The 9,263-nt window shown below is 47.0% G+C and overlaps 1 protein-coding gene across 1 annotated transcript; it reads left to right on the top strand.

Moving 5' to 3' along the window:
• The first annotated feature begins 737 nt into the window (after positions 1-737).
• FABP1 (fatty acid binding protein 1) lies at positions 738-7,581 on the top strand. Its single transcript, XM_078678686.1, has 4 exons — positions 738-891; positions 3,084-3,256; positions 6,074-6,166; positions 7,464-7,581. Exons 1-4 carry the CDS (start codon positions 825-827, stop codon positions 7,512-7,514), a joined length of 384 nt encoding a protein of 127 aa, XP_078534812.1. The 5' UTR covers positions 738-824; the 3' UTR covers positions 7,515-7,581.
• Positions 7,582-9,263: the final 1,682 nt, after the last annotated feature.

Genomic DNA, 9,263 nt, shown 5'->3' with positions numbered 1-9,263 from the left:
TTGTCCCTGCTGAACAGCATCCGCATTGCCGACCTTAGCAATGATTTTTATCAATGCTTTACAGCAGTGTGGCAGCTGTGCAGCATTGCTAAAAATAATAATAAGAAAGCGATGTAATGCATCCAGCGTTGCGTTAACGCACTTTAAAAAAAAGTATTAGCCCTGCAGCGTCATAGTGCTTTTTTTAATTGGTTTTAGCCCCACTGCAAAGCATTCTAGCTGCTGTACAGTATGGCTACAAAACACTGCCAAAACCAATACCTCTCATAGGGGAGACCTATTGACTTTGCCAGTGCTTTTTGATTATTGTTGTTGAGCTGGCTGGGTGTGCAGAGGGCGGTGTGGGGTGAGCAGTGGTGTAGCAAAGGTGCCATGCGACGTATTGCAAGCAAGGAACATGCCCCATTGCCAAGCTTGGTAGTAAACAAACAGCAACACATAAAAGTACAGTTGACCCCTTGTACTCCTGGGCCCTGGTGCCACTGCACCTGCTGCACTTTTTGGTAGCTCCTCCCGTGTGGATGGCACTGTAGAAAAGCGTTTGGAGGTGGTTGTGGATGCAAAAAATGTCTGCGGTCTGTGCCCCACCGAAGCAGTTTATGCTGGTGAAATGTGCCCTGTCTGTGATAACTGCTGCGCCAGGGGGTAAGTGGCACTGCCCGCCGCTCCTGGCATGGGTTAATGTTTGAGCCGAGTCATAAAAGACGTTGCATCACGCGGCCTCTGACCTCTTCTCAAGGTAAGCCGCCGCTCATATAAGCGGGCACCCTCTGCCGGCTGGCACCTTCCCTCCTCTGCCAGCCGCACCCAGGAGCTCAGGCACGATGAACTTCTCCGGCAAGTATGAGCTGCAGTCCCAGGAGAACTTCGAACCCTTCATGAAGGCCATCGGTGAGTGGCGCTGGGTGGAGGGTGGGCACCTGCTGAGGACAAGTGAGAATCACGAATGCTGACTTTCAATGGGAAAATATAGTGCTGGAGGAATGTTTAATTCTCTTCCACACATTGGGATTCACATGAAAAACATTTGCAAATCAGGAAAATATTTTGTAACAAATTGTTTTATATCTATGTTTTAACATTTTTTAAAGAGCACTTTTTAATTTTTTTAAAGAATCGCTTTTTTTTTTACAGAAATTGTTTTTGGAAACTCAGATCTTGAATATTTTTTTTACTGGCTGGCAATTGACAATTATATTAATCATGTTTTTTCTGTATATAGGTTTGCTTTTCGATTTTATATATTGTGTCAATTCACTGAGCGGGTAAAGGGCTAATGTGCTATTAATTACAGATCAAATTTTGGTGCAAAACATTTTGCTGCACTTATTTAGGTTGTGATTTCAGAGTCTCGATTTTAAATGGGTGAAATGCAAAACCACTTACTGCTGAAATGACATATTATTCTAATTGAGCACCAGAGGATGCTCTAACTATGACTACGACTTGTAATTTATTTCTTATAAAAAAGATCTTACACCTGCAGCTTCTCCTTCTATGCAGCTGTTATACTCATGCACTGCTCCTCTTCCAGCTGTGCCCTTCACTTGTACTCGTGCACCCTGTCTTCTTTCTGTGTGCTTTAACCTCTATTCCACGAGTTCACGTAGCACAAGCTATCATGCACTTAAACGTTTTGTAAAGTGCTCAAACTTCCTTCGTGGGTTTCGCCGCGCTATAGAAACAACATGCACCATGCTTTGATGTCATTGCATTGAATTGATGGACTGTTATCCTTCGAGCGAACATTCACTGTGACAGCGGCCAGCCTGGCATGGGTGGGCAGAATGAAGCATCCCTTCCTGGGCTAAGAATGCATCTCTGGGATGCCCTCAGGTGAGACACGCAAGTTCAGGCGTGAAGACGCAGAGATGTGTCCATTGCAGCACTCTGCCTGCACATCTGGACTCAGACGTGCAGCTGTGCTTGGAGTAGCGTGTACAGTGTGAGGGGCCCTCTGCAGCCCATCTACAGCTGTATTTTATAAACAATCCAGGCACCATTGCCCTTGCTTGCATTGGACTCACAGCACCCTTGCATCACCACTGCCCAGGACTGGCCCATGGCAGCCCACCGCGTCTATGGTTGCCGTGCCAGCCCGCTTCAACAAATCTGTGCCCCATTCTTGTCGAACCCTGGGGTACATGGGTTGTATGCAAAAGAGCAACATTGCAATTTCAGCCACAACAAAACCACCAGACTTTGCAAAAAAAAAAATCAGCTTGTAGGCATTTAAATGCCACAGTGGAGCCAGTGGAGGGCAGCGGTGGAGCACCACGGTGGGCACAGGTAGTTCAAACTGACCGGAGAGTTGCAGAATGAGCCGCTAGGATGGTAGGCTTCGGAATAATAAGGGGGTGTTTAACTTGAGTAGTGGGGTTCAGGGTGCGTTGAGGGAGCTGGGGCTGTTCAAGTGGAGCAGAGGGGGAGTCCCAGCTGAGGGGGTGATTGCTTTACAAGGCTGGTGCTCAGCAAACAGGGCAGGGTTAGGTGCTCAAGTGGACAAGAGCGTATGGAGTGGGGACAGAGATCTGAACTATGCAGAGGTTCTGTGTCAGGAAAGGCATGTTATGAAGACTCTAGGGGTTCCCACTGAGAAGAGGGGGTCAGTCCACCTAAGATGGCATGAGGGTGAGCAGAGAAGCTTTGAGCAGAGGAGACGGGTCTCAAACATAGCAGAAAGCATTGAATGACCACAGAGTTACAGGTCGAGGAGGGGGTCAATGTGATATTAAGGGGGTCAGACAGAGCAGGGGTGGCATGGTCTACACTATTGAATAATGGTGCAGAAAGGGCGGTGCAACCTGGCCAGTGAGGAGGGCGTTCAGGCTGAGCAAAGATGGTCCATGGTGATTGGAGGGGGGGATGAAGCTAAATATTCACTCTAACCTGAAGCCCAGAAGTCCTTGTTGCCTACAGGGACACTTTTTTAGGGTTTACGTTCATCGAAAGCACTTAAGTCGTCAAAGCACCTTTGCCTTGAATCTGAGTTTCTTGGGTCACCCATCCTAGGATCATGGAATTCCCAGCATTATCCAGAATGTATGGCTCCTGGTGACATCTGTCCTCTCTTCTATCCGCAGGTCTCCCCGATGAGATGATCCAGAAAGGTAAAGACATCAAGAGCACCTCAGAGATCGAGCAGAGCGGCAAATCCTTCAAGGTCACCGTGACCACGGGGAGCAAAGTCCTGGTCAACGAGTTCACCCTGGGAGAGGAGGCCGAGCTGGAGACCCTGACCGGGGAGAAGGTCAAGGTAAGGAGGCTCGCCCGCCCCACTCTTGGCTGACCTGCTCCAGCATCTACAGCAGAGAGAGCGCCAGGCCTTCCATCCTCGCCGCCAATGTCATGTCAGATGTCTATCCTCGCCGCCATGAGTGATTGTGCTGTGCCCTTGCATAATGTACCTAGGAGTTAAAATATGTTTCATTTCCAAAGCACAAGCGTGTTAAATCTAGGGACACTCAAAGGTAGCAATTTTGTAGGTTTTGGCAAATTCACTCTTTTCTGACCTCCTAGCATATATGCATCCGGACCAGGGGTAAGTTGTTCAGAAACATAAGTATTTGTAAAGCGCTCCTTCACCCAAGGGTATCTTGGCGCTGCATAACAGATGTTTACTGTTGTCCAACTCAATGATGGTCCTTTTATCGATCTCAGAAGGATGAAAGTAGTGGACCCCCCCGGACTTTGAACCTGTGACCATGAGGTCGAACACAGGCCACTACAGTGGGCGAATCCGTCCCCTAAGTCACCAGACCCGTCTAATAGGCAGCGCAGATAGCCCAGTGAAATGCTCAAATCCAGGTATTTAAATACAGAAATGCAAGTAGAAAGGGATAGCAGGTATGTTAAATATAATCCTAAACATTATTATTGAACAAAACAACACAAAACTAAGTTAATTTTTGAAGAGGTGCATTTTCCCATCTGTTCGCATGCAGTACTGGGTCAATTGCGCATTTAATATATGCAATGTCTACATTATGCGTGAAGCACTATGAAACGCACCTGAATCGGGAGAAAGCAGAACGGGGCCACTTTTGTTTCTATTGACAAAGTGTCTTGAATGTGACAAATGATCGGGCGATAAGTTTGTCAAGCGTTGCGTGGGTGTCTCGCGCCACCTGAATCACTGTGTGCGGTCCGGGGAGGGCGCCATGTTCCCAGGGAGGTGACGGTTAAAAAGTCATTAGAAACCTTTCTGTTTGTTTCTTTCTGGGCGGGGCAGGGTTTCATATCTGCGCTCAGATTACTTATTGGCCCAAAAGCTGTAATTATATCCAGATTCTTTAGTGTGGGCCATAAATGCGAAGGGCGTGTTCGCTATTTACCAGGACCCGCAGACGCACCGCGTGATTTGAGACAAGAAGGAGGTTTTCGAGTGGCTGCCTCGGTTCTCCAGTTTCACACCAGTCTCACCTTTTGTAAATCCTCCCGTGGTCCGCAGGTACATACAAGAAGCCCCACCCCCTCCACCCCCCTGCCCCCTCAAACAAATGTAACCAGGGGACGCTTCCACCGTGCACCAGTCGACTTTGCTGGAAGTTAGACACAGACGAGCATTTTGGTGCATTGTAGTCGCGTTTGTCTAGCGCTTCATACAATTGACAAGGCGCCTAAGTATATTAACACACAGTCACACACTACATAAAGAGTGTGGAATTGCAGTGTCCAGGGGCGGCCTTAGGCATGTGCAAGCTGTGCACCTGCACAAGGCCGCCAAACCCCAGGGGCCGCCAGGCCAATATACAGAGGCGCAACTAGAGCCGCATTTCGGGGGTGGGGCTAAGAAAACATTTCGGGGGGGCTGTAACATTAAGCAGTAGGTAGAGCGGTGCTGCAGGGGCTCGTAGAAGGGGTTAAACATCAACAAAGCCTCATTCACATGCACATGGTCTTTTAAAGACCTGTGAAGTGCTCGGGTGCGGCTGTGTGTGGGCCCGGGAGCTGTCTGAGCCCGGGCTGCCACACACGACGGGGGAGCTGAAGCCCTTTCATTCTAATGGGTGTTGCGCACCTGCCAATATATATCCTTAATATAATAATCCTCGGAGGATGGATACATATTTGCGTGGCGGCCCCTGGCAGGGATTTGGCGGCCTCCAGCTCTGTTCCACTTCCAAACACCCTGACCCCCCCTCTTCACTGGCCTCCGCACCTGCGTTCCTCCTGGTTCCTGATTGGCTTCTTTTTTTCCCTACCCACTGCTGGGTACGGCGTGTGTCACAATACCCTCATCCTCCTAAATTTTATTGTTCTGTGACGAATTCGGAAGGGTAGGAGTAGCCGCAGGTACTGGTCATCTAACGCCTTTTCTGGAGGTTTTATTAAAACACCTTCCTGAGCTCCGGGGGGGACCCCCTCTTCCGGGGCCCCCTACCTACGCTCCCTGCCCAGGGCCGCCATGAGCCTAGAGCCGCCCCTGCAGTGTCGCCTTTATGTGCAACACAATGATGCACAGTGTGAGTGGCCAGACAGTGGGGTCATCAAACTTGACCCCCCCCAAGCGTCCGCCACCACTGCGCAGTGGCCGAAGGGGCATCCTGGAGCCCGGTGCCCCCTGCACCGCGGGGGTGAATGGTATATGCCACTGTGGCCAGATTGGTGCACCTGTCTTTTCCTCACGGAAACACCTGAGGAGAGACCGAGGCACGAGATAGTGCGCATGCGCGTTACATTAATACATTGTTGGTTTTGCCTGATCATATCTCTGATTATGAGGCCTATGCCTGACTGTCCACCTCAGAGGCCTGGTCGCTTTAAACTAATCCAGTGGCAGGGAGCTTGAGGACAGCTGCCAAAAGCATGGCACCCTCACCCAAGGCCTCGCCCTTAGGCAAGTTCACATTTCACGTTCTGACTTTAGGACTCAGTCCTTTAATAGAAGCATGGAACTACAGTTCCCAGAATGCAAAAGTTCTGCAGGCTAAAAGCTCATCACTGGTTGAATGTTTCATACATTGAAGGGGGGGGGGCTGTTTGACACAATTTCTTGAGCTATTTTTGTAGTGTCACGTAGTTGCCATTTTGTATTCTGTGCATGTTCTTACCTTATTTTTTGTCTTTGCAGTCAATTGTTAAGCTGGAAGGGGATAACAGACTGGTAACGAACCTGAAAAGCATCAGCTCAGTCACTGAGCTCTCTGGCGACATACTCACCCATGTAAGTTCACGATCTGCCCCTACTTGCTGTGCCTCTCCTCAACTCGAGTTCCTTTCTCTCCAATAACGTTTCCTATTCTCTCTCCACTGCCATCTTTGTCATTAAAACCGTAATGGAATATTTAGTTGCAAAGCTGCAAATGGGTTCCACAGGAGCCTGTTGTGGCATATGGGGTTTTTGGCATTAGACAATATATGTGTTGTAGAAAAACGTAAAAATATTCTGCGTGTTGATTAAAGTTAGTGGTTGAACCCAAAGTACAAGGTTACGCAGTAGTGACTAGTAGCTAGTCTTAGGACCAGAATTCACTAGACATTTTTCAATTGCTCATCAGTAGGCTTGACAAATCCTGTATTAAGCCCCTGGACTAAAAAGAAGTATTCTGGCCAATGCTCTCCTGGAAATATATGAATAGACCCCATTGTGTGTACGGGGTGTATAGACGTTTGCAAATATGCAGGGATATGCATAACTGTTATGTATATTTATTTTTTATGCATTGTGAATCATAAAAGTCTACCAAATTTCAGTGTTTGTGAAATGTCATTGGCTTAAATGTGCAAAATATACTTGAAACTAGATCTTTTTTAGCACAATAAAATACTAAAATACTTCCCATGTTAGTGCATACTCCTACAATAATGTGATTTACTCACTGCCGCTTAGTCACTCACTCATTCGCTCACTCACTCATTCCCTCCCTAAACTCTTCTCACATCAATTTCTAATGGGTCGTCTTATTTTGTGTCTGCTAATATAACGAGCAAGGTGTTTGAACCATCTGCAGTTTCTTTCTTCGAATCTGATTCAAGGAACAGAAAGAATACTGATGGATAGTCATTGAACAGAATGTGGCCCAGAGAAGCTCATAGGGTACCTGGTACTAAATCACTGGAAGGTGATCTGGGTCTACTTCCGGGATACATGTGATGTGGTGCAAATGAGCTGCTGCGGTGTAATTGAAGATAATCTTTAATAGGTTGATTGGCAAGGATTGTACAATCACTGGGATAGCAATGAAACCTTGATGGGTTTCGCGTTGCAGCGAAAAACACCCTTATGTAATTAGCCTATACACGCTAACCCACTTTCCAAGATCTTTAATGTGGGGAGGGGCAGTAAGATCTTGTTAAAACATTATAATTTAGCACTGAGCTTCAGAAAGATATTAATGAGGTTCGAGACCAACAAAAGTATATTAATGAGGTTCGAGACCAACAAAAGTTTATGAGTATCATGAGAATGTTGGCATACTTGTAGACACCAGTTTAAAGCAATGTCATCTTTCTCCTTTCAGATCTTGACCCTTGGAGACCTCACCTACAAGAGGATCAGCAAGAGGATCTAAATGCCCGCACACTCCCCTATTCGTATTGTGTATAATTTGTGTAATAAACATCTATTTGTAGAAAAAACGTCATCTTCTGGCTTCTTTTAAATTTAAAAAGATTTGATATCCACAATTTTTCAGCATGTTCTACAAAACAGCAATTAAGTAATGAAGGCAAAAGAGTGAACTATCTTTGATGAGAATGCGCGGTATCCCCTCACCATGGTTAAGGTCCTTCAGTTTTAAATCACAGACATGCCATATCCACATCCACATTAACATACCATAATTTGATTTATTTCACACTAAATTAAACATGTCAGGAGATAGACCCATTTCAACCAGCTTCCTCTTGACACAAAACCCAGAGGGATCCTTTTCAGCTGCAAGAACTTTGAATGTAGTGTCCTCTTGTTGACGTTTCTGCATTAGTTGCCTTTTTATTACTAATATTTAAATATCTGAGGATACTTATAAAGCATGGACTTTGGGAGTTGGCGTGGCCCTTTCTAAAACGATGGGCATCGCCTCTTACGCGCAGTATACAGGCACTGGTACACATAGAGATGTTTCCAAAAACAAGAGGAAGAAAAGGACGCCTCACGTCTATAGTTAAACAAAGTTTACTAGGCAAGGATGCCAAAACTTCCATTATGTATCACACCCACCTTGTAGTTTCCATGAGGGGAGAGATCAGCTAGTGAAGATGCAGGGACAACAGGACTACCTTGAGCTCATTAAAGCTCTGATTCCAATGAAGTCTTCTTATCTGGCACCTAAAATGGTGATGGCGAAAGCTGTCATGGTATAGTAAAGTATTTTCAGGTGGCCTAATTGAACAGGGTGTGTGATACTTGTGCCCTCTGTACCATGGTAGAGGAATGGTTGATCTTCCCTCAGCAGTACTGTAAGAGTTGGATCTGCCAGGTCAGGGACATCCATGCCACCCAATAGTAACAGTTATCCTTGGTTGAAGGGGTGGTTGCTCAGATGAGGGTAGCTGTATGCCTTAGGCTTCATGCACACAGCATCCCAGGTAGTAATTGTCACAGGTAGGATGGAAATCTGATGGTCCAAGCTCCCATGATGCCCACAGAGAAACTATGACCCCAATGGACTAGTTAGTGGACCCAAGAGGAAAGTATGTGCAGAAGACAGATCTGGCCTGCTGTGGTGGGTCATGAGTTAACTAGCAGAAGATGGCCCTCAGAGTGTCCCTGGAAGGGCACTTTCTGGCCTGGAATCCTGTGCTGTGTGAGTGAGAGACAACAGGAAACGTGGACCAGGTAAGCCCCTGCAAAACACAAACAGCAAGTACCACCCTTGAGGGTTAGGGTTGTGTGCTAGTTGTAGATTGACATCAAGTGGTGAAGCAACAGTCTCAGGGGGTGACCACTCTGATGGTGGTGGTGAGGGTGAAGAGTTAATGCTGGAGTCCCTACTTCAGATCACCCAGAGACCCAAGGGCCCCAGGAGTGTAATATAAATAATGGATTAGAGAAGGGAATATCCACACATTGGAGGTGTAAGAGGTGCCTGCTTGGCCATGTGGTTAGTCTTTTGGGTACCCAAGTGGGCTAATTAGCCCCAGGGCTAATGCACAGGAACCAAGCATGCTAAGATGTGCCACAGGTATCACCTGAAGGACAGAAGCTCTTGACCCACTTTTTGCTGCAGATGTTGCCCCCTTTTTTAAAGTTGAGAGACCGGTGTCACTACAATCAGAGGCCGAAGCCTCCCTGTGCCGCCAACACCTGCAGAGGAAGG

The sequence above is a fragment of the Lissotriton helveticus genome, chromosome 2_2, assembly GCF_964261635.1.
Source record: "Lissotriton helveticus chromosome 2_2, aLisHel1.1, whole genome shotgun sequence".
In the NCBI taxonomy this organism is placed as follows: Eukaryota; Metazoa; Chordata; class Amphibia; order Caudata; family Salamandridae; genus Lissotriton; species Lissotriton helveticus.
Note: the sequence above shows the minus strand (reverse complement) of the source record. Positions and strands in the feature narration are given on the sequence as shown.